Below are 24,947 nucleotides of genomic sequence, written 5' to 3' on the forward strand. Positions count from 1 at the left end.
TGTTTAGGGGGACGTTCTCTGTCACATCACACTGTACGTGTTCACACACACACACACACACACACACACACACACACACACACACACACACACACACACACACACACTCTGCCGTCAGCATCATAAACTGATCGCCTCGTTCTTGCGCTCACTCTTCGAGCTGCAAACAAAGAAGGAAAGTGAGTTCCGTGCAAAAGTTTGCAGAGTTAAAACAGGTTGGCAGCCACGGGGGGGGGGGGGGTTCTCCCATCATGCATCTGGGTGCCGTCAGGTGGAGGTAGACGTGTGGTGAGCTCATGCTACATGCTACAGTAAATGTGCTCATACTTTTAAATAAAAACAAGAAGTGAATTAAAGGACCAATTGTGAGGCTTTTGGAGGTTCGTTGAAAGCTTGAAACAATGACCGTGCTGTCGAATACGTGAACTGACTGGATTGTTTTCATGAAGTGATTAACATACACGGCAACACCTTAAACTATGAATCCTAAAATATCACTGAAAATGACTCTTTAAGTCATTTTCAACTCTCCAAACTTAAAGATCTTCTCCTGAGGCCTGAAGACTTAAAATATGATATAACGAAAAATATGTAAGAGGAAGTCACTGATGAGTTCTCTACAAAAAGGTCCAGTTACCAGAAACCTTTCCTCTTCAGCACATGAATGTGAAACCAGACTTCCGTCAAGCACTCAGACATCCAGAGGAGTAACAACAAGAGAAACATTTCCAGCAGAGTTGAAGCCTCAACGTGAGCATCTTGAATCTTTGACCTGCTTCACTTTAACCCCAAACTGTGAGCTGAAGTCAACAGAGACTCAAAGCGAACACAAATAAATGAGTGAAGGCAGAGGAGGAGGTGACGGGCACAAAGTGACAGGTAGAGAGACGGAACTCCAGAAACACGCATAACATCTCTGCTTTTACACCCGAGTTCACATTCCACCCTCCACACCCACACCGTGCTGCCTTCAGGGGCACCCTGTAAACCCCGCATGTCCACGGAACCAGAGCCCCAGAAAGAGCCTCTGTCACAAGAAGTTCACTGGTCAGAAAAACTAAATAGTGCAAGACTTTCAGTTCATCCCGAGTGGTTTTAAAACATCACAACTCATTCTTACACCGGCTATTGACATGCTCACATGGTCTCCACCCCCTTTGAACGTCACATAGTGTCACTTAATTCTGGTTATATATAAAATCCCCGTTATTTCCCAGCAGAATTGAATCACTTCTCTGGATCCTTTTAGAAGCGTTTGTGCGTAAAAAGTCTGAAATATCCTGCAGCAAGTGAACGCACGGACACATCTCCGCCAGCTGACAATAAGAAACCCTCCAATAATAAACCTCTCACTTACTCACACCCCGAGCAACTCTGCTGATGTGCACCGCGCGCAGTGGCCGCTCGCTTTTCTTTTTTTTCGGTCATATCACAAAACCACAAATCTCTCCAGATAAAAGGAGCGCGCGTGCGGGCTGATATCAGAAAGTTTGACATTAAACTAAACTCCTGTCAGTGCACGCTTGTGCAAAGTGACTCCAGGTGTGTGTGCGCGCGTGTGCGCGTTTTAATTTCCTCTTACTTCTCGGCGGAGGCTTGCTGACCAGCGCGGAGACGTGCCTCTGCAGCCGGACCACTCTGCCCTCCAGCGCGCCGGACCGGCGGCAGACGGACACCAGCTCTCCCTGCAGCTCCTCCAGGATGCTCACCGACTGCCGGGACAGATCCGAGAGCTGACGGAGCACCGAGCACAGGCTGAAGCCGCACACGTCCACCAAGTCCCCGTAGACCTCCGCCTGCCGCCACCGCTGCAGCCTCGCGCCGTCGGGCTTGCACACATCTTTCGGAAGTATCGTCCGTTTGCAGAAAGGCATGATTACTCCCCCCAACAACAAGAAAATAATAATAATAACAAACTCCGCAGATGGTCAAGTTATATTCCTGTGGTCCTTCTCCCGCCGGTTGGCGCGCAGACGCACGCTACGGATCCTCCGCCGCCGTTGGAGACGCTTGGAGCGAGTTGCGCGTCGTGCGCCCTCATTGTTTTTTAGACTGCGAGCGAGCTTTTCTTATTTTGTGTGGTGGAGAGGAGAGACTCAGCTGCTGTGGAGAGTGGTGTCAAATCAGCCTAAATGTAGCAGTCAACACATCCGGTTTAGCCTTTCAAAATCAAAGCCCGAGTTTGTTTTTGATCCTAAACCATAGAAGTGCCAAAGTGGATTTAAGGAATAAAGTAGTGAATTAAATCTTACTTTTATTATATTCACTGACCTTTGACAAGTTTATAGATGATATAAGTCTGAAGTGAAAGGTCATGATATTTTAATCACATTAGAGTAACGAAGACAAAATTACACTTTAAAATAATTAAATTAACTTTTCTTATGGGCTATACTATTTCAAATAATATATAAGTTTAAATATATAAATACATATTCAAAATGTGGACCTATTTATGGAGGCTTCCTTCTGGAAACATAACACTTTGTAGTGATTCTGTAGCCCTGTGCATCTTTCTATAGATTTTCTTCCATACGTGCTTTTATTTTGTAGCTAAATAAGCCGGCATCAGATCTCATTCTGTCCGGCTTGACGCGACGACATGGGGCGCAACAGTCTGGTGTTTCCCGAGAAGGAAAACCTGTCTGGAGGGAGGAAGAGAAGAAGAGAGATGGAGGAGGAAGAGAAGAAGAAGAGGAGAGGTGGAGATGAAGAGGAGGAGAAAGAAGAAGAAGAAGAGTGAGACGTTGAGGATGGATCGCCTCCTTGAAGGAAGGAGTCCTTCATGCACCACTGCGCGTAACTGTGCGCGCCCACGCTTGTATATTTGTGTGCACGTGTGTCAGTAGGTGAGTAAGAAAATGAGCAGAAGACATTGTCCAAAAACTTGATAAAGAAAGAAAGACTTTTAAAATACTACCAAACACGTCCGTAGAGGTTCGTGGCTTCAAGGTTTATTTAAAGGCGACATATCTCGCTCATTTTTAGGTTCAAACTTGTATTCTGGGTTTCTGCAAGAACATGTTTACATTCTTTAATGTTCAAAAAACACCTTATTTTTCTCAGACTGTCCGTCTGAACATGCCCGTATTCACCGTCTGTCTGAAACGCTCCGTTTTAGCGCCTGTCTCTTTAAGAACCCCTGATCTGATCTAGGCTGTCCACAACAAACTGACTATGTTACCTTATATCACAGTTGGTGGGTTAGTGGGAACCCCAGACACCCAAATGTATGTGCACAAGAACTGAAAATGTTCATGATACGTCCCCCTTTAAACAACTGGATCTGGAAATGAGGAGAAGAAGAAGAACCAGGGGACAGACAGTCCTGAGTCAGAGACAGTGTGACCTCTATAAACAGAATACAGGTCCACCCACATGTGTCCAGATGGGGACAGCGGTGCTTGAATACATGACACACTACTAACAATCGTATTTGGCAAAAACAGTAGTTTCTTCCAAACCAAACCCATGCTGGAAAATCAACAATTTCTAACATAAGTTCTGCACATTAAAGTTCCAGTGTCGTATCACGACTTAAGTATCGTAATAGTATTGTATTGTGACTTAAGTATCGTGATGATATCGTATCGTGGGGCCTCTGGTGATTCCGACCCCTAGTGGTACTAGCTTACGTGAACACGCATAAAGACCACAGATTCAACACATAACAAAGTCACAAGATCATGATTACGCCGCATCGCTTAAACATTTGTAAAGGGAGGGTGCCTGTTTTTCCCGCTTTCTTCGTCGTCCCTGAACACAACCCCCTTTGCTCTGAGGCCAAATCTTTCTGGTCAACCAACTTGACCAACTTCTCCAGAGTGGATTCTTCTTCCTCCCCACAAAGTGAGACGAAGAAAAGCCAACACAACAGACGTGTTTCTCTTTAAGGCGTCGCGTCTCTGCAGGAGCCTCTGGGGCCTCGACTCCGATGAAGAGGAGGAGAAGCTTCGTCCTACGTCTCTGGAGCTATTTTACTCCTCTTTATTTCACAACTGTTTTCCCAACAGCCAGCTGTTCCTCCACTGTAAATCTAAAAGTTCTAATTTGTCCTCTGTTCACTTCCTCTCGTGAGAAATGACGCACGAATGAAGAGTTTCATTCCAAAAAATTGAGATTTGAAGAATTGAATCCTTGTTTTAATGTCTTCCACTGATCTACCCTAATGTTTCTGTGTCCATACTATTTCACATGAATCATTTATAATTTTGCAAGTTTCTTTGTCCCTTAAGTTTGTTCAATTGTCCGTCTAAAGTCATATCTTTGCATTAATGCTGAGAAAACGTGCAAAACTGAAACACTTTTCTGGTTTCATACGTATTTACCAATTCATCAAATCAGTTTGTTTGTTGCGCTGTTTATTGTAACCTTTTGTTCAACATATTGCAAAAACTGTATTTAAGTTTTTAATTAAATCTGTAAAAAAAAAGTTCCATTTGTTAAACCGCGCCTCCAAAAAAAGCATCATCCAATCATAGCTTAGCAACCGTAACTGGGATACTTAGCATGTCTCCACGTGTTGAAGTGCGTTTGGAGGCTTTTTGTTCGGCCTTATCGGAATAAGGAATAGATTAAACTCTGTGTATATTTTCAAAGTAAGCTACGAGGGTTAGCGTGTGCTAACTAGCTAACTGTCTACAGCAGTGACGCTAACGAAGAGCAGCAGTAAAATGTCTAATATACTGTCTGTGACAAGTACATATTTACTTTCACTGAATGTGTTCCGGCACTTTCAGATGCAAATGTTGACCCACAGTTGTGGTGCCACGATTATTATGTCAAGAGCAAGAACAGCACTCGTCAGATATTGATTAGGAATCAAAAAACCTGCCGGAAACAATATCTTCTCACCGTCAGTTGGTCGCAACATCGATCTCCTCTTATTCTCACCGCACCGACTCACTCTTTCTCATCATCTCTCACATTTATCTGAATAAAGTTCATCATGAGCTGTTTTTCTCTTCTCAAGCCGACTCCTGAGGGGAGAAAAACTACATCGAATATTCAGCGAGAAGAAAAACTAAGATTGGAGAGAACTCTTGAGGAAAAATATGAAATGTTGTGCATCTCATCAGCTGAAATCCTCCCCATGATTTATTTAAGTTTGGTCCTCTTACTCAACTTGTAGCAGCTATCGTCTCTTTCCTTTCCCGCTGAAGGACACGCTGGGAGTTCATTCCAGCTGCACGGTGACGTCTCAGCGAACTTCTCTGCAACACTTCCTCTCCACTTTCTCCGGAGCCTTGTGAACCCCCCCCCCCCCCCAACCTCAGCCCCCCAAAAACAGCACATCTGGTCCTCAGAGCGCCCCCTGGGCCTCCTTTAGCAACCCCTCCCAAATGTGAACTTGGCCTACCTAAATGTTTTTGTTCATGCAGTCTGTGTCGGTCCTATGGAGAGGGGGATGGAGGGGGGGAGAGAGAGAGAGAGAGAAGGAATTTCAACATAAACCTTTTTTATTGACACAATTGAAAACATCAACATGAGAAACTCGTGTGTGTGTGTGTGTGTGTGTGTGTGTGTGCGTGCGTGTGTGTGCATGCGTGCAGCCAAAACGTTGATACCCCCCCCCCCAAAAGAGAGAAGAAGCGGAAGGGAGCGGCCACGTTACGTCATCCGTACAGTTACTCGTATCGAGCTATAGTTGTAATAAAAAATACCTTCAACGAGCCAATGAGCTCCACAGTCAGTCAATCACATGGAAGCGATTGATTAGAAACAGCTGTCCTCACCCGCTCGCTCTCCCTCCTCCTCCTCTTCCTCCTCCATCCTCCCACCCTTCATCCTCCTCCTCCTCAGATGACTGAGTTCATTGTTTCAGCAGCTCAGCCCACTTTTCTCTACTTTAGCACAAAGCTCACCCTCCACATGAACCTCCATTACTCCTCCCGTCGTCTCATTATTGTGTTTCTACATTAATATTATTAGTGTTATTGATATTTTATTAGTTCATTTTATTATTATTTTGGAGGAGGGTCACAAGATGATTAAAGTAATACCAAAAACAACAATATAAAAATCCTTCAAATGAGGGACCACGAGGAGACGTTTCTTATGTTTAAGTGTTCAAAGGCCGGAGGAGGTTGGAAACAGCTGCTTTACTGAATTGAGATTAAAATGTATATTTCCTGCGTTGGGTTGCACCATGAATCCATCACCTTCTGGCGTTCTAACAAGCTAGTTTCCAACTTATGATTCACCAAAACTGAGCTGTGTTATTAAAATGTATGAAATGTCTTTAGGCTGCTGGTAAACATCTGTAACGGTGAGTCATGTAAACAGGAAGTGACTGCAGCATCATGAGCTGTGACAGAAGCTCCTGAAATAAGTTCCACATTCATTTATCTTTGTAAATGTAGACGTTATGTTGTTTTATGGAAGCACGTCAGTCAAATATTATCTGAATATTCATATTTATGTTATATTTGAAACCAGAATTAAAGAAGCAAAAGCTAACAACTAATCAACAATTCAAACCGCACCTGAGCCCCAATCGTCCTGCATTATAGCAGCACGTCTGTCAGGACTGAGGATCAGTTTTTAGATCCAATACACTCGTTAGTTTTATCTTTAAGTTACGCCTGACGTCGGTATCGACCGAGTTCTGGTCTCGTTATCGGCACCGGAAACAGTCCGAAAGGTGCATCTCCAGATGAAAGGATGATGATGATACCTTTATGTTTGTAGCAGCTTTAAAAACAGAGTTTACAAAGTGCTTTGACAGACAAAGCAAAAAAAAGTTACAATTAAAACGCTAATAAAACGGTTAAAATAGATGAAACAATAAAAGCAGTAAAAAGAGATTTAATAAGTGATTGAACAGCCTGATCGACACCCAACATAAACTCATACATTTAGGATATCCTGTAATGTAAACGCCTCGTGTGTGATGAACTGAGAGCAGCATGAACACGTTAACTGGACACGTGTTTTAATGTCGTCTACTTCCTGCTCTCTGTTTAATCCTCTGTGAGATAATTAAACATTTGGGTTTTCTGCATGTTTCTCTCTGCAGCTCAGTTTCTTCTGCTTTTCTCACCATCCAGCCAAACGCACTTCAAAGCCTCCACAGAGTGTGTGTGTGTGTGTGTGTGTGAGAGAGAGAGAGAGAGAGAGAGAGAGAGAGAGAATCAAATGTGATTGTTGCTCTGCTCACCAGGGGGATGCAGAGCAGGACCAGAGCTTCTGGCAAGTCTCATATTTCAAATGTTCAAAGACTGTTTGTACAGAACTGGTCACAGGCCTGTAAAATATATATTTAAATATTTATTTTATTTAACCGGGGACAACGCTGACACTTCTGATTTCCTAAACGTATTTTATCTGCCGTTTCATTACCTCACAGAGATGTTTCCAGAGGTGCATATTGTACTTTTTACTCCACTACATGATCACAAAGCTGTTTGATCCTTTTAGAGATACGAGGTTCTCACAGGACGCTACAAACATCTCATAGAACATGATGCATTGATGGAGATTAAACTAGTTAAAAACATGCAGCGTGCACATTAATGCAGCAGCAGCACATATAACAGAGAAACATTGGGGATATTTGACTGCACGACGACTACTTCTATTCTAGATGTAGCTGCTAAAACGTTGTACTTGTACTGGGGTATCTTCAGTGTGGTTGTAGTACTTTTACTCTAGTGTACTTCTGAATACACCAGACTCACTGTCCTCACCGCTCACTGCCAAAAAACGACGGATTACTGTCCTGAACACAGCGTCAGAGAGAGCAGACGGTCATGGGAGTGACACACACACACACATTCCTGCTGTGCGTGTGTGTGTGTGTGTGTGTTGTTATGGTATGAATCATGTGTTTTGGGGGGCGGGATTGGAAATAGAAGTCACGGGAGAGAAGGGCAGCGTTTTCACTCACACACACAGGTGAATCTGAGGGCCAGAACAGGATGTCTCTCTCTCTCTCACACACACACACACACACACACACACACACACACACACACACACACACACACACACACACACAGAGTGTGTGTTGGGCCAGGTTTCTGCAGTGCAGAGCAGGCTGTTTCCCAGCAGTCACCATATGGACGGGTACTGAAGTCCGAACACAGAGATGGAGGGAGGGAGGAGGAGAGAGAAAGGGAGGGAGGAAGGGAGAGAGGAATTAATGTAGGAAGAAGAGGATGATGGGGAGGAAAGGCTGCATGGGAAGGTAGAGAGACTGGTAAGAAGGAAAGTGAGGAAGGAGGGAAATTTAGGCAGCAAATAAGGATGAAAGGAAAGGATGGAAGGTAGGAAGGAGGTAGGAATTATTGAGAGAAGTAAAGGCTTTGGGGAAGGATGCTAGGACTCAAAGGAGGAGGATGAGGAAGGAGAAAGGGTAGTTAGGAGGGACAGACCAAAATATTTAGAGAAGGATGTAGGAATCAATTTGAGGAAGCAAGGACGTAAGGTGGGAACTGTTTAGCGAAGGATGAAAGAGGGAGGTAGGAAAGATTGACAAAAGGAGAAGGAGGAACAAAATCATGGACGGATGCAAAGGACGAAGTGAGAAGGAAAGGTAGACGGAGGGATAGGATGGTAGGAATCAATCTGAGGAAGGAAGGAGGTCATGGAGGATGGAAGATGGGAAGAAGGTAAAAAGAGGGAGCTAGGAAAGAGATGGTAGGAATCGATGCAGGTAAGGAAGGATGTGAGGGAGCCAGAAAAGAGGAGGGATCTAAATAATGAAGGGAAAGATGCAACGAAGTAAGGGAAGTATGAGAGGACGAGGTAAGGAGGGATCTAGGACACTAGGATGGTAGGAAAGATGAGAAGTAAGATGGATGGAGCAGGAGGTAGGAAAGGTGAGAAGGAAAAGTGGACAGGGAAAGAAAGATGGAGGTAAAAAAAAAAATGAGTGAGAGGAAAGAAAAGCTGAGGGAAGGAGACAGAAGGGAGCAAATGTAAGAAAGGACAGATGGAAAGAAACAAGAGGGATAGGAGACAGAAGGTAGGAGAAAGGGAGGCGGGGATTACACAGGACGAGACGAGAGAAAGGAAAGAGGGATTAAGAGGACAGATGGATGCATCGTGATGGAAAGACTAGAGGAAGGAGGGATTAAGGAGGGAGGGAAGGAGGGAGGATGAGCTGCCTCCAGGTGAGAGACGGATCGCTGGTTCATTTACCAGCAGAGAGCTCACGTAAAACAAACTAATGATTAATAGAAATTGTTTGTTTTGTCTCTTTACCGACAATAAACTAAACTACTCTTCATAATGAACTGATATTTAAGATAAATCCAAAATGAATTCCTTTAATATCTCGTTAAAATAAAAAGGTTATTCCCTCTAAAGTTAAGGTTTTTAATGAAAGGTTTGTGTTTCATTCACTGATTGAAGCACAACTTAAGAGGAAATCATTTTTTAAATAAAGTTGTTTTAAAGACGTCAATTTAGACCAAAACCCTCCAAAGAACCTTCAGTGAGTCTCCAGCGTCACTTTCCCACCTGGTTTTACCTGGTCCTGGATCAGCATTCTTGAGATGTTGCCAACAAGTATGACCAAAAGTATTTACATCAAAATATACTTAAAAGTACAAGAAAGTAAAAGTTCTCATGAAAAATGATCCATTTCAGTGAAATATTTGATAAACCAGAGAAGTGACTCAGCTTATTATTTTACTGTGCACTGCTGGGCTGCTCGTGAATTATATTAATCAATAAATTATTGTTTATCAATCTTAAAGTTGAAGCGAATTTGAATAAAAATGCATCAAACAGCCATTTAAACCCTCTTCCCTGCAGACGTTCAGCAGGAAGTCTCTGGTGTGACGAATGTTAATGAAGGAGAATAAAAACAAGAACAACAAGCGAGTGTTTTTGTAAATAACAGTTTTATTTTCTGCCCTTCGCGTGTTTAGCTGCTGCCCTGCTTGGCGGCCAGCCTCTTGTCTCTCTCCTCAGCGATGGTCAGACGGATTCCCTTTCCTCTGGGCAGGGACACCCACGGCTTGTTGCCCTGGAGGGGAGGAAGGGGGCGGGGACAAGGTGGGAAAGGGGGCGGTACATAATTAGAAAGGGGCGGAGACAAGAATGCAGGTTGAACCCGTGAACGCTGCAGCATCTCTTCACTATTTATAGGGATTGGATATTTAAAATCTTTCATGTCTTAGAAACAATAAAAGCACGTTTCTGGTAATTCAATAAACGTATAATAAGATATATTAAATAAAGTGTTTAAAAAGATGAATTGTAGTCGAGGAGCTCAGAACTTCTTAGAGGAACTGGTAGTTTATTTTCACCGCTGATCAAAACCAAAAACATCATCACTGCTCCGCCTGAATAAAATAAACGAGTGAACTTGTAGGAGGTCTCACTGTTACATCCACAGACTGCAGAACGCTGCTACTCTTCCTCACCTTGCCAATGATGAAGATGTTGGAGAGCCTGGTGGCGAAGTTGTTGCCCGTGCTGTCCTTGACGTGCACCACGTCGAAGGAGCCGGGGTGACGCTCCCGGTTGGTGATGATGCCGATACGCCCCAAGTTAGCGCCGCCGGTCACCATGCACAGGTTACCTGGAGGGAGAGGACGCCGTGTCAGGAGCGAGAGAACGCGAAGCGCTCGTTCTTAATGTGCGAGCGGCGGCGGCGGTTGAGGAACCTACTGGTGTCGAACTTGATGAAGTCGGTGATCTTGCCGGTGTCCAGGTCGATGCGGACGGTGTCGTTGACCTTAATCAGGGGGTCGGGGTAGCGGATGGTGCGGGCGTCGTGGGTCACCAGGTGGGGGATTCCCTTGGTGCCGACCATGAGCTTCTTCACCTTGCACAGCTTGTACTGCGGGAGGAAGAGGAGGCGGGTTAGGAGACGAACAAGGAGCGAGTTAACCCTGAAGTTCAGCCCGAGTTTCTCTGATTTGTTGTCACGTGACTGTTGGTCTCGGATGAGTCAATCACGGCTTCATAGTTGGTCTGAGGAGCTCAGAATTTAATGTTTTTAACAGAATCTGATTAAAGCAAACGGTTTATTTGGGACGAGATTTTAAATGAGAACATGTAGAATAAAATGTGTTTGGTTAAATGACACTTTTAAGCTTTGTTTTGGCGGCTTTTTCTGACGGAAGAGTTCGTCACACACGATGTGTTCAAGGACTGTCGGAAAGATGAAAATCTGACGATAATGGCTGTTTTTACAGCTTCTGGCTGTGATAAACGGTGTAGTTTTGGTTTAAAGACTTCATGAAAGAACACAAATCTACTCTGTAGACATCTCACAACACAATAAATCAACTGTCTCTCTCTCACCTCCAGGAAACTACTTCATGGTTTTTATTTTTATGGTCACTACAAATTTAAACTCTGCTCGTTTTACTGTTTTTATTTGCACTTGGATCGGTAGTCTTACCGGTTTATGAGTCTACTTCTGAGTACTTCATATACTACTTATGTTACCATTTTTACTTCACATCTCTTACTGATACAAACTGTTTATTTTATGTCACTTTGTGCTTTTAACTTCCACGACATCAGAAGTTTTGCACCGTAGGAGAAAAACACAAAATAAAGTCAATAAGTGTTTAAAAAAAAAAGATGAATTTGTGACGTTTTGTAGTCGAGGAGCTCAGAACTTCTTAGAGGAATTGGTCGTTTATTTTCACTGCTGATCAAAACCAAAAATATCATCACTGCTCCGCCTGAATTCTGTCTCAAATTAGATGATAAAATAAGTGAATTTGTCGGTAAAACTTGAGTTTAGCTCTTAAATTATGTCTAATTTAAATGATGTCTGCCTGTTATTCTCCCCACAGCGGAGGACTTTAACCAGATTTCACCAAAGGTTTTTGGAGATTAAACCAGTTTGTCTCACATGCCGATTACACCCGTTAACAATCGTCTGAATCTCAAAACTCAGCCCGTAGAACATCCAGCAAGAACCCGACGATGACTGTTTGTATTTCAAACAGGAAGCTTTAAACCGTCTCCCCTTGTTTCTCGTCTCCTCTGCTTTCATATCTTAATGGTGGAGCTCGACCGTTGTGTCATTATCCAAAAGCACCAATGAAGAAGTGCTTCTGTTTCTTACCTTGGCCTCCTCGGCGGTGATGCGGTGGACGGTGAAACGTCCCTTCACATCGTAGATCAGACGGAAATGCTCGCCGGTCTTCTCGATGCTGATCACATCTGGAAAAACACAAAAGGTCTCAACATCCAAATCATGCGTTTGTTTTAAATATTCCACCTGCAGGATTATTCCCAATTTAAGGAGCTGCTGATGAGACGGTAACAACACTGGTTTACTGCCATCATGTCACGTTAATTTAAACCATTAACGCCGACACACAAAGTCAGAAACACGACAGTATTCAGTCTATTCATTTTAACAATATGCAAATTACACCAACACAACATCTCGTCTTATTTGACAACTTTGATTTTCTCCTCAAGCTACTAATTTATCCTCTTGGAATAAAGCTCACCATGAGAAGACATGACAACCCAACGTGGACAATTAATACCAAGATACACAAAAAGAGGCTGCTCCTGGGCCACAGTGTCGTGTGTTTGGTGCGTATAAATAGGCAGCGGTCAGCATGCTGCGATGCCTCCCTTGGATTTAGAAATTAAAAACACCACACCTCCACACGGAGGCTGTTTGCGAGTGTCAGGTATGAAAGAGTCTCGACGAAAACCCATTAAATCTTCTGTTCAAGACGACACTCGTTTCGTTGCCATCTTAAATAAACATGACTGTAAATAAATGTAAGTGTTTAAGTTTAAGTGTGGTGAGAGTCTTCATACAAGATGCACTAAAAAACTATATTTTAAAAGAGCTTTTCACGGCAAAGACATGGACGGTGAAGCAGAATGTTTGTGTTTTTCAGAGCGAAGTACAAAAAGAAAAGGGCCAAACCCCATAATATACATCAAATCAACAAAGAGAGCAGTCTGCCCTTCAAATCTATAAGTGACGAGCTCACGCTGTCCCATCGGTTCTGTGGTGTCGGCAAATTGTCACAAATAATCACGACTTCACCTTTACACATCTACCAAAACAACATCCCAGTGTGAATGTGTGGACGCTCGACCCGTCAGACAACCAACTAGACGGTTACAGATCTGACAACCAAGACTGAAGACTGAACCGACAGCGTGACAAATAAGAGTTTATAAACTCTCTAAAGACGCACTTTCCTCAGAAGAAGAAGACTGAGCGAGGGAAAGTAAAGCCTCACATTTAGTCGACAAAAGTAGAAGAAACTTAAAGTCAAAGTCACACTTTGGAGGAAAACAGCAACTCTGCTCCGGCTCCACACCGCTCCCCCCCCCCCAACTAGTTTACGAGCTTCCAACAACCTCTGATAATAAGTAAATACACAACAAGTGTTGTAGTTTGAGCTCAGAACTTCTTAGAGGAATTGGTTGTGTAGTTTCAGCTCATTGCTGATCAAAACCAAATATTTCATCACTGCTCCTCCGGCCTCCTAATAACCGACGGAAGCGTCATTCACACTTTACAGACTCCTAATCTCAGAAACATCTGTAAATGTGAGCCGTACGGAGACGTCTAGTGAACTCACCCATGAATCCAGCGGGGTAGGTGATGTCGGTGCGGACCTTGCCGTCGATCTTGATGAACCTCTGCATGCAGATCTTCTTCACCTCGTCCCCGGTCAGGGCGTACTTCAGGCGGTTCCTCAGGAAGATGATGAGGGGCAGGCACTCCCTCAGCTTGTGGGGACCGGTGGAAGGACGAGGAGCCTGAGAACAACAACAACAATAACATGTGTCATCTTTAAGGATGCCAAACACCAAATAACCTCCTTTAAAGAACTAGATTATAAGGTTCATTCTGTGACGTTAAATAACAGTTAGCTGGTGATGATATTTAGGTGAGTGCATTAAAGTGAAGCTCACATGAGCCAGATGTTAGCATACATTCTATTATAACGCTAACACCTGTCGGTCATATTTAAGTATAAATCTTAACATTTTACTCTGATATTAAATGTGTATCAGTCAGCTGGAGATGAAGTTGAGGTGCTACACATATGGGCCACAAACTGGCCTTTAGTAAAGACACAAACATGTATTCTGGTACATATTATATATATATATACACACAATAAAGCATAAATGACCTGTTTTTATAACGTATATAGAACATTTTACATGCGACTCCCAACATGCAAAACTATCTTACAGCTGAAACAACAACGTTTGCAAAGACATAACTAAACAATATATTAAAAAAGGTATAAAGTAGTACAATAAAATGTGACTTACGAAAACTCCAGTGAGCTTGTCAAGCATCCAGTGCTTTGGCGCTGCGACGCGCTTCAGATGCTTCTTCGGTCCTCTTGCCTGGAGAAAGAAGGATAAATATACGGGTTAACTGACGGAGCAACAACCGAGAAAACAACAAGAACCGTGGATGTATATTTAGCGGAGTGTGCGAGGCTGGAGACCCCGGGAAAGAGAGAGTAAACTCGGATCAGTGCTGTTAGCATGGCATGCTAACGTGGCATGTTAATTAACCATAGGAATGAATGGCGATTAGCTGCGGCCTATCCATGCTAACGTTAGCACACGTTGAGCAGAATATATTTAAGGCTTTATATATTATTTCACTTTTACAACGTGCTGCGACACATGTTCACAAGTATCATTATGCCGCGAATTTAAGAGCGACGCTTCAAACACTGAAGAGTAGTTGTCCGTTAATTTAGCTAGCTAACAGCGATAGCTACGGTCAAGCTAACAAGCCGTGAGGGGTGAGATACATTTTTTTAAATCATCAATATAGAGGAACCATCGATGCTTCTGGTTACAATTTAGACATCGATCGTTTGATAAGACGTGGGATTTCAACCTAGGACGTGTATTTTGGCGATATTACAGCAGCAAAAAGCGATGTTTAGTGATTATTTCAGAGAGGAATCGTGAGGAGGAACAGCTCACCATGTTGGAGTCTGCGCGGAAAAGGACCAGCCGGCTTCCGGTTTAGAATGATATGGCCGACTATGGCAGACTGGGAGGGACAAAAGTACGGAAAGTCGCAATATCAATACCGAATACTCATCAAGCGGTTTTGTGTACTATCGATATGTTTTATCTGTACTACTCAGTGTAGGAAGTATTTTAATTACTTGATATACTGCATATACAATATACTGGAGATAATAATATATCATTATGAATTGCAAAGTAACTGAAACTTTCACAATAAATGTAGTGGAGTAAAAGTTGAAATGTTTACCACCAAAATGTAGTAGAGTATAAGTATAGGGTAGCATAAAATGGAAGTAAATTACAAGTATATATATATGATGTATGATTCTGAAATATCAATATGCAGAACGAGTCCTTTTTCTTTTGGTGCTTTTAAGTGTAATGCTAATACTTTTACTTGAGTAAGATTTAGAATGCAGGACTTTTACTTTAGTACTTGTACACTGTAGTATTTCCACTTTTACTAGAAGATCTATGGAAGCCTATGGAAGCCCATTTCCACCAGCAAAAAAATAAAAAATAAAGAATTCTAATTATTATTATTTGTATGCTGGCGGAAAAAAGTTTTAAAAAAAACTGATTTTTTTATATTTTACTTTTTTTCCACCAGCATAAAAAAAATTTAAAAAATGCACCAACACTTTTGGTGCATCCACCTGTAACCATAACACTGACCAGATGTTTCCAGTTGCTATAGAAAGTCTAAATGCTGAGCCATAGAAGCAGCTCTTCATAGGTCTACATTTGACATATAAATGGATTGTGAGTACATTGAAGACTTCTTTAAACGTGGTGAACAACAGATGAAATACTTCAATTGTTGATGTTACACATGGATTGTACTGAGCAAACGCACCCTTCAATAGAATTTTAAGCAAGAAGCAGCTCTGGAGTATAAAGAATGAAACCAATGTGGCTGAGGTGACGACCTTCAATAAACAGCAACTGGAACCTTTTTTTTTTTTTTTTTTTTTTTTTTGGATGGCAGAAAAAAATAATAAAATTTAAAAATTTAAAAAAATAATAAAAATCCTTTTTTTTTCTTTTTTCTGACAGCCAAAAAAGAAATAAAAAAAGCTAACTTTAAAAAAAAGAAATAAAAAAAGCTTAAAATTGTATTCAAGGGTGCGTTTACTCAGTACAATCCATGTGAAACATCAAGCTATTGAAGTATTTCATCTGTTGTAAAGACACGTTTAGAGAAGTCTTCAATGTACTCACAAGCATGTATATGTCAAATGTAGGGTAACCTATGAACTATGCACTTATGACTTCTGGTGACTGGTAGTTCTCTTGAATACTATGTTGAATACACTTATTGTAAGTCGCTTTGGATAAAAGCGTCTGCTAAATGACTGTGATGTAATGTGATGTAACAAATCACTTCTTTGAAATGAAGCACTCCAAAACAGTTTTTAAACTCAACAGAAATAACTAAAATAAAGTTCATAAAGTTATTATAAACTTGTTACTGAATTACACACTTAGAATAAATTGTTACGGGAATAACAGAGTTGTAAAACGTACTTAGACATAAAAGGTATTGTTGGTGATTAACCACGTTGTATTTACCATCACATGCCAGCAGATGGAAGCCTTGTGCAATAATGTTGAGAGACGAACTCTTTATTCAGTATTTTGACTATTAAAGAGCTTTGATTGGACACATATGCAGCAGTTAATCTGTATCCCAGCCCTCAACGTGTTACTATATTGTTGCACGTTTTATTTAAAGCACATGTATCTGTTGATGTCGTTAAACTCAACACACGTGTGTTAATGGAAAAACCTTTAGAATTCATTGTGTTTGCTGAAGTTCAGCTAAAGTCTGTCTTCTGTTTCAATGAAGAACATTCACACCAGCTCATTTTTCATTGTCTTTATTCCGCCCCCCCCCCCCAAAACTCAGAGCCGTAACAAAAATACAAGCATTTTATTTAATATGATCTCAGTCATTTACATATTCATATAGATGTACAAGTGAGAGCCGGTGAGCAAAAGTGCTTAAAAATCATCTTTGAATAATATTCATTTAATAAGAAAAGACAAGAGACGAACACAATAAGACTCAAATCTACAGGTTTAAACGTAAATATGATGAAATAAAAATGAATAAATCAGTGCAGAGTCTCCTTCGGTCTCACAAGGTGAGCTGGACGTTGTCATCGCTGTGGAGAGACGAGACCTTGTACCGTCGACCCTCTAACACATATATCACTGCTCACGTCGGAGGCTTTCACAGGCCTTCATGTGGGGGAACATTGTTCATGACCCCGAGGCCCGGCGGGCCACAAATCACCGCTGTCACCAGGGAACCTGTAAATCCACTTCACCCGCTGCCGGGACCGCCAAGGTTTATACGTGGACGTAGAAGTCAGGACGAGTCTCGTCCTCCGAAAGATCGTTTCAATCTGAATAGAGAATGTTTGTTTATCCCTGTCATCGTGGAAATGGGCTATTTATCGTCTTTATAGATTAGGGGGCCAGCAAGACTCACAGACCCTTAAAGTTGTTGTTTAGTCTCTTTTTGTTGTTGTTTTGTGTCTCTTTGTGGACATCTTTAGTCTCTTTGTAGTTGTTTTATCTCTTTGTAGCTGTTTTGAATCTCTTCGTGGTCATTTTGTGCATCTGTGTTCATTTTGTGGCTTTGTAATAGTTTTTTGTCTATTTGTAGTTGTTTTGTGTCTCTTTGTGGTCATATTCTGTCTTTTTGCATTTATTTTTGTGTGTCTTTGTGGTTGTTTTGTGTCTCTTTGTAATTGTTTTGGTCTTTTTGTCGTTGTTTGGCGTCTCTTTTCAGTTGTTTTGGTGTCTTTGTGTTTATTTTGTGTAAATTTATAGCAATGTTGTGTCTCTCCAAGGTTGTTATACCAATTTTCACAGTCGTTGTGAGCTCCTTTGTGTCTCTTTTTAGCTGTTTTGGTCTCTTTGAAGTCTTTTTGTGTCTCTTAGCTGTTCTGATGATTCTTTGCCATCATTTTGAGTCTCTTCCTGGTCGGTACGCGTCTTTTTTAATGATATTTTGTCGATGGCCTGTGGTATTTCGAAGCTAAATTGAAAGCGGAAAAGAGGAATATTTTTGCATGGAGCTCAGTTTTAGTCATCAGACACCAGATAGCTGTGAGGTATATTTTGGTTCAAAAGGTCTCTGCCGGGGTTAATCTGCAATATCAGGCGTGAAGGAGAAGAGGAAATGAAACCTCAGACGATTCAAACATCTCGACCAGGCAACTTCTCAGAGGAGGAGGACGGGGGGGGGTGCTTCATACAGCAACAATAACATTCACTCAGCTGGGATCAAGGCTGGACCACGAAACAAGACACACACACACACACACACGAGGAACTTTAAAACAATGTTGAGCAGATGGAAACAAACACGAGACTTTCTGTAATTTGAAGAATGTTATTTTGACCCACTTAGTCGACGAGACGGGCCGGAAAACCAGAATCAGTGCGTCTGTCTTTTGGATTTGGGGGCGATGAGAAGCGTCTCTCAGTAAAGTGGTAAATTTCCTGCTAAATCCCTTTTTTTAAAGTAGAGAATTCTGTCAACTTACTCCCGTCGTCGGGTTTTCATCAATCACTGCTTCTCGCGTTTCATTTAGGAAAGAAAAAGGAAGTTGAATTACAGTAACCGAGACTCCAATCGACATCAACAACTGTCATTAGGCAGCGTGTGTGTGTGCAGACAAAATAGCCGGCTTGTTGAGGAACTGTGTGTAAGCTGACCCGTCTGTATCTAAATAAATGAACAAGGCACGGCGCGTTGTTTTCCCTCCGCCATGTGGTCTTCCTGCTGCTCAGAGTTTCCCCCTCACACACACACTTCCATCTCCAGACCTGCAGACGCTCTTATCTCTTTTCAAACAGCCCCAATAACTCGTGAAGTCTGTGTGTAACTGAACAAGTGCCGGTTTCACGGCTGCTTCTCCTGTTTCCATGCTGTAACACATCCCCAACGCTCCTGTGTGTGTGTGTGTGTGTGTGGCGGGGGTTTATTTTCGGGGCCTTTGTATAGCCCGCCGCTATAGTTTGGTGTGTGTACGTATATATATATATATATATATACACATGTATGCAGGTGTGTTATTTCATGTGTGCGTGGTCCAAGAGGAGACCCACAATGCCCAGGATGACAGACACGGCAGGTTGAGGTGAAAGGCCTTTGTTGCCGTCGCACGGTTCGAGCCCCCGTCTCTTCTTACCACAACAGATATACAGGTCAGAGCCCCCATGCTGGCATGCAACCATCCACAGGAGGAGCCAGCACGGTGCAGCTCCTATAGGTGGGCGAGAGGTGGAGGGGTGGGTGTCAATTTAAACCCCGGGGACACGACGCCTGGTAGGTGTGCAGACAGCAGCCTCCAGGTCAAATGATGGGGACGTGTGGTGATAATAGGATCTTTTGAGGCTGGACAAACATCTAAAGTGGTAAAACAGGAGAAGCAAAAGGCAGGTGAATTTATCTCGTCTTGGAAATCAACAACCTCGTAACCTCCATGTAGGAAGAAGTGCCATCAAGGATCACTGACACCAACCCGGGTCAGTGTTTGTCTTTTACAGAAAACAAAACATGTATCAGCGACTCACATGACCCAACAGAAGGCCTGCGTCGCTTTAATGTGGCTGTGCTCCGGAGCGGGAAACAGTCTCCTCCATTCAGGTCCCGTGCTCCGACTCCACGCCCCCCTTTGATCGAATTCATTACGCTCAGAGACGCGCTTACAGAAGCGCTCGTTGTCCAGACGTCCAGATGCATATCAGCCACTGAATAATCTGAATAATAATTTGGCATATCAGCCAAAAGAGAAGAACATTGAGATAACCAGTTCTCAGACAATCGGTTTCTTTGTGAAGGCGAGAGACGGGAGTCTGTTTCCCGTGAGACCAGAGTCTGATGTTGTGCATGAAGAAAACAGGAAACGTGGTGTTTGTCATCCTTCACGAATCTCCCCATGAAGTCCTCATTTTCCTAAAGTTGATCGAGAGAGAAGAACGCTAAGGAAAGTCCAACAGGTGTGCCGAAGTCATCGCTTCTGTTTGGTGTTCTGAAAGGTCTCCAAGCGTCCGCCGATCACCTTGTTTTACCAACGAAAAGAATCATTTAAATGGAAAAATAACAGAATGTGTGCGATGAGACTTCTTTATCCCACCAGGTTGGTTATACCACCAGTTTCATCCTGGAAGAGACAAATTCACGACTGAATGGACCGAAAAACAGTTTGCTTTCTTTCTTTAAGCCGTCTTTTACTTTTCTGTTTGTCGGTCAGCGTCTCTTCAGTTTCCTCATTTGATCAAAGAAAGAAAGGGAGGAGAGAGAACCAAACAGAGGAGAGACAATCTCTTTGTCAAACAATCCGCGCTGCTTCTCGGTAGTTTCTGTCGTTCTCGTAGGTCAGCAACCGGCCGGCACGTCCGACATGAAATCGAACTCGTTCTGACCCAGCCAGAGCTCGGGCAGTTCATTGGCTCGGTCCAAACCGAGCTCCACCACCAGCGACATGAGGACCTCCTCGTCCACGGGGTCAAAGTCGATAATTCCGCCGGCGGCGGAGCTTTGGTTCCCCATGCCGACGCCCATCCCGCCTCCACCGAGGCCTCCGGACGCCCCGAGGAGCTGGTTCCCCGCGCCCAGAGGCGAGGCCCCGAAGCCCCGCTGAGCGCCGCCGGGCGCCGGGTGTCCCGCCGAGGCCCCGGCGAGGTTCTGGTAGTGCGAGTTGAGCTTCTGCAGCTGCATGCTGGCGATGAGGTGGGGCCCCGTCTGTAGGCAGAAGGGCTGGGGTTTGGTGAGCGGGGCCGACGACAGAGACGACCCGGGCGGCGAGGCGGCGCCGGCGGACGGGGAGAACGGCGCGACGGAGGTCTTGGAGGACGGGTAGTGGAGCAGGGAGCTGAGCGGAGAGGAGGAGGAGAGGTCCTTCATCGCAGCGTGGGCGTTGCCAGGGAACAGCAGCGAGGTCATCACCAGGAAAACACCAGAACCTGCCGGAAGAAAGATGGAGATGTTACGCAATGTCATCAAAGTGGGACATGGAGGGGACGAGATGAACTCGTTAGAGAAACAGGCTCCATCATGGAAGACAAGAATTCACTGTAAACTGACACTAGAGAACCGTCAAACAGGAAATGTTTTCATAACTTTATTGTAAGCTAGTCTTTATTGTAGCATGGTTTCCTATATCTATATTTGATTCCATAAAAGTATGAAAACCTAAATGCATAATCAGCGTTTGGATGGTGAACTAAGTTTTCCAAAGGAAATAGTTTGACAATTTTGGAAATATATTCGCTTTCTTGCCGAGAGTTACTACCAGTTAAAAGTTCCTCACAGTAACTTTTAAATACTTCCACTCACTAAAGAAAGGACGACAAATAACTGAAGTGGTCGTTAAACAGTGTTTCCTGACGAACACGCGGCTCCCTTCAGACCGCAACGACGACGGCGTTGTTGACTTAAGAGCGGCTTTACTCCAGTTCCTTTGAATCACCGGAGTCCTGGTCCTCTGAGAAACGCACAACGAGCCGAGCCTGGTGACTGGGCGGCCGCATGACTAGTGTGTGTGTGTGTGTGTTCGCTTGATGTCTGCTTTTCCTCTTGACCTATTGAGCAGCAAATTAACCGTGAGAAGGCCTGTGGGTACTAACGGGGTTAGTGAGTGTTTATAGGTCTGTGTGTGTGTGTGTGTGTGTGTGTGAATGGAGTTCCCAACACAACAGAGCCTTTGAGGATCTCAAAGAGTGATTGGGTCACATGGCATGATAAATACATATGGGCCCCGAGAACAGAGCATATGTCTGACCGTGTGTGTGTGTGTGCGTGTGGAAGAAAGTGTGTGTTGTGTAAAGCCTGACAAAATGTGTGTTTTTTACTCTGTGTGTGTGTGTGTGTGTGTGACTGAAATCCCTTTTGCAGAAAAACTCCGAGAGGCTCACGTTAAAGTCCCCGAGCTGGTTTATATTACATGCAGTTCAAACAGCGTGTGTGCTTTACCACACACACACACACACACACACACACACACACACACACACACACACACACACACGGCTATCCTTTGAGTAAGTCAATCACTTAATATGTGCACACACACACACACAGCCCCTCCTCCCAGCACTGGCTCCTATTTAGCGAGAACATAATTGCTACAGGCAGGCATGCAGCTGCACTCCACTGATAGAGTTAATACGCACACAAAGATACCAAACAGCTGTCAATGAAAGGTCTGTGTGTGTGTGTGTGTGTGTGTGTGTGTGTGTGTGTGTGTGTGTGTGTGTGTGTGTGTGTGTGTTCATTATTCATTGACTGATTACTGTCAGGACCGGGCTGCACATGGTGCCTCCGCTCAACAGCTTTCCAGCACATTGAGTCCAGGAGACACAAACAAATACAAATAAAAAAACTGCAGATATTCTGTTTTTGGAAACAGAAGAAAACAGCTTATTTTTTATGATTTGGATTCTTTGCTCCCCTCCCACCAGAAGTGCTCTTTCTTACTATTCAACACCAGCTCTGCTGCTCCATGTGGATGCGTTTAATTTGTGTGTCCACCACGAAAAAGGATCCTACCGGACTTTCCATTGGTGTTGTTTTCATCCGAAACATCACGACAATTCGTCCATGTACACGAAAGCCAGTAGATTGAAATGTTGTGACTATTTGGTTAAAATCACCACAGAGCTCCGGGTTCAGGGACGTCACAACCCAGAGGAATTATGGGTATCGAAGTAGAGAAGCCAGTGCTCTTCCTGTTCACAGCTGACCGGACTCATTGTGTTCCTTCAACACTTTTTATGAGACCGCTCAGTCGGCGCTGGCTTTAAATATGTTTAATTTAGCAGTCGGGCTGCTGTCGTGGCCGTGAACCGGTCTGCGTTTACTTTAATTATCTAAAAAGTCTCCTCCTGCTGTTAGTAGCTCTTACATAATCAACACACAGTCTCCAGGTGTGTGTTAGGGCTGCAGCTGATGATTGTTGTTGTATTGATTCATCAGATTATATACAGGAAATAGTGAAAGTTGGATATAAAACAGAGGAAATATGCACATGGATTGCAGCCTTTAAACGCCTCTTTTTGGACTGTTTTTCCGTCAAAACTACAAAATTATGACATTTAATAAGAACAATTATTAACAGCGGATAAAAGTAATAACTGCAGCTCTGTTTTATACGTTTATGAGGGATATTAAAGGACAATAAAGTCACTAAACTCTCTGGTAAGTCCTCACTGTGGCTCCCAACAGGAACACTGAGTCAGTAACTTTAAAGTCAATATGGTTTCTACAACATTACATGAGCTCGAGGTCCCTTTTGTCGCTGTTCTGGAGCTTTCTATCAAATCACAAGATCCGTCACACAGACACGGACGAGATCTGAAGTGGATCTTGGTGTTTGGTCATTAAATGTGATATAAATTAAATAAAAGTATAAATTTACTACACACACACACACACACACACCAACAACAACAGGGGTTTCAATTACACAATTAAAGCGTGACGAGCCAATTGAGTCCCTTTCACTCACACACACACACACACACACACACCATATGCTGTCCCAGCATGACGCATTCACCATTTGCTTTAATTGCCTCCAACTCCATATTGAAGGCGGTTAATGAGAAGCCAATTAAAGAAAAAGACAAAAAACAGACTTCACCAAAGTTTTTAGTCTGTTGTATTTTGCAAAACTGGGAAAAATTACTTCTTAAAATGAAGTACTTCAAAGTATTATTAAGACTCTTTGTGCAATAATGCCTAAACTGTACAATAACTTGTGCAGCTCCATTAATACATAATTTATACTTTTACTTGTGTTATATATTATGTACATAATTTACATTCTTATTCTACATAATCCTTTTCTTCTCCCCGGGGATCAATTAAGTATTCTGATTCTGGAAAAACTCAAATTAATATTAAGCTCCTGTCACATGTTTTATTGATTTAATTGTGAAATGACGAAAGAATCACAAAGAATGCAAAATTGCAAACATGCTTCAAATAAACCAGAACTGGTTGCATTTAGAGAAACAAACGTAAAAGCAATCATGTCGTTCATTTCTACTGTTAAAGATTAAACCCGGTGGGTATAAAGAGACTTTAAGATATTTAAAAGCTCAACACCAAAGAGGAAATTTAGATTTCACACGAGCTCCTGCAGTGAAAACCCGTTGAGCTCGAGGCAGAAACAAACTGCCGCTTGACCTCATTTAAATGTTATGTAAACACTTTAGGAGGGAGACTCATTCACACACACCGACACGTCCTGTCAGAGCAACAGAAGCCCAGCAGAGGGAATAAACCAACCTGTGAGGAGGATAAAAACACGCCCGGTGCAGCCCAGAGGAGTCCAGTAACAGTCCGGAGAGTCCACAGAGATTTGTTGTGGAGATTTAAAAAGTGAAAGTGTTTTTTAGAGGCTGAACTGCAGAGTCTCTGGAGGGTTAGTCAGCTCCTCAATGAGCTCCTTACTGAATGAGGAGCGCTCAGTGCCTCGCGCTCTCCTCACTGACCGGCCCGGTGTGTGTGTGTGTGGGGGGGGGGGGGGGAATCCCCAAAACCAGGAAATGGATTCAAAGAGGATCCGGATGGACAGATCTTATTGGTTGAGACAAACACAAGGGAGCGGGGCCAAATAATGATCGACTCAGATTATGAATAAAGCAAATTATCATTCAAATATAAGCATTTTTTTGCGTTTTATGCCGCTCTATAGGTCACTTTAATAAAAAGAAAATATCTAAAAATGCACTGCTCTTGCTCTTATAACTTTATATTTTGTCGTTTGTACACATTTTGTGTCCTTATATTATTTATTACACAATTGTTTTAAATCATCTTGTCCGTCTCTTCTTCCGAATGTAAAACAGGAGTTTCAAAAAGTGCTACATAAATAAAGGCAAGGCAAGTTATAAATATATTATATAATATTATTATTATATATAATTCAAAGTGCTTAAATTAAACGTCAACA

At 42.9% G+C, this 24,947-nt stretch overlaps 2 protein-coding genes and 3 non-coding genes across 7 annotated transcripts; all 5 read right to left on the reverse strand.

Moving 5' to 3' along the window:
• Positions 1–9,832: 9,832 nt before the first annotated feature.
• Positions 9,833–14,990, reverse strand: rps4x (ribosomal protein S4 X-linked). Its single transcript, XM_076092370.1, has 7 exons — positions 14,917–14,990; positions 14,242–14,319; positions 13,536–13,716; positions 12,041–12,138; positions 10,624–10,795; positions 10,377–10,534; positions 9,833–9,976 (listed from the first exon to the last, which is right to left on the reverse strand). Exons 1-7 carry the CDS (start codon positions 14,917–14,919, stop codon positions 9,875–9,877), a joined length of 792 nt encoding a protein of 263 aa, XP_075948485.1. The 5' UTR covers positions 14,920–14,990; the 3' UTR covers positions 9,833–9,874.
• LOC142950989 (small nucleolar RNA SNORD61) lies at positions 10,219–10,290 on the reverse strand. Its single transcript, XR_012954548.1, has one exon. It is a non-coding gene; the product is annotated as a small nucleolar RNA SNORD61 (small nucleolar RNA).
• On the reverse strand, positions 11,575–11,646 carry LOC142950990 (small nucleolar RNA SNORD61). The gene has a single exon (XR_012954549.1). It is a non-coding gene; the product is annotated as a small nucleolar RNA SNORD61 (small nucleolar RNA).
• LOC142950991 (small nucleolar RNA SNORD61) lies at positions 13,351–13,427 on the reverse strand. Its single transcript, XR_012954550.1, has one exon. It is a non-coding gene; the product is annotated as a small nucleolar RNA SNORD61 (small nucleolar RNA).
• Positions 14,991–16,885: 1,895 nt separating the features above from the next.
• Positions 16,886–24,495, reverse strand: cited1 (Cbp/p300-interacting transactivator, with Glu/Asp-rich carboxy-terminal domain, 1). Of its 3 annotated transcripts, XR_012954500.1 has the most exons (3): positions 24,281–24,495; positions 19,561–20,952; positions 16,886–19,393 (listed from the first exon to the last, which is right to left on the reverse strand). XR_012954500.1 is itself a non-coding variant. In XM_076092371.1 (2 exons), exon 2 carries the CDS (start codon positions 20,930–20,932, stop codon positions 20,366–20,368), a length of 567 nt encoding a protein of 188 aa, XP_075948486.1. In that variant the 5' UTR covers positions 20,933–20,952; positions 24,281–24,495; the 3' UTR covers positions 16,886–20,365. The 3 variants fall into 3 exon arrangements, 2 of the variants coding, with proteins under 2 accessions (XP_075948486.1, XP_075948487.1); XM_076092371.1 differs by having other exon boundaries at positions 16,886–20,952; XM_076092372.1 differs by lacking the exon at positions 24,281–24,495 and adding an exon at positions 21,326–21,842 and having other exon boundaries at positions 16,886–20,952.
• Between the last annotated feature and the right edge of the window lie 452 nt (positions 24,496–24,947).

Source organism: Anarhichas minor, unplaced genomic scaffold, assembly GCF_050575085.1.
Source record: "Anarhichas minor isolate MPS153535 unplaced genomic scaffold, ASM5057508v1 ptg000016l, whole genome shotgun sequence".
In the NCBI taxonomy this organism is placed as follows: Eukaryota; Metazoa; Chordata; class Actinopteri; order Perciformes; family Anarhichadidae; genus Anarhichas; species Anarhichas minor.

Coding starts and splice junctions, on each gene's coding strand:
- rps4x (XM_076092370.1), bottom strand. Junction 10,796..12,040: donor TCACCGCCGAGGAGGCCAAG/GTAAGAAACAGA, acceptor TTCCTCCCGCAG/TACAAGCTGTGCAAGGTGAA. Junction 9,977..10,376: donor ACATCTTCATCATTGGCAAG/GTGAGGAAGAGT, acceptor CCTCCCCTCCAG/GGCAACAAGCCGTGGGTGTC.
- cited1 (XM_076092371.1), bottom strand. CDS start 20,932: ATGACCTCGCTGCTGTTCCCTGGCAACGCCCACGCTGCGATGAAGGAC.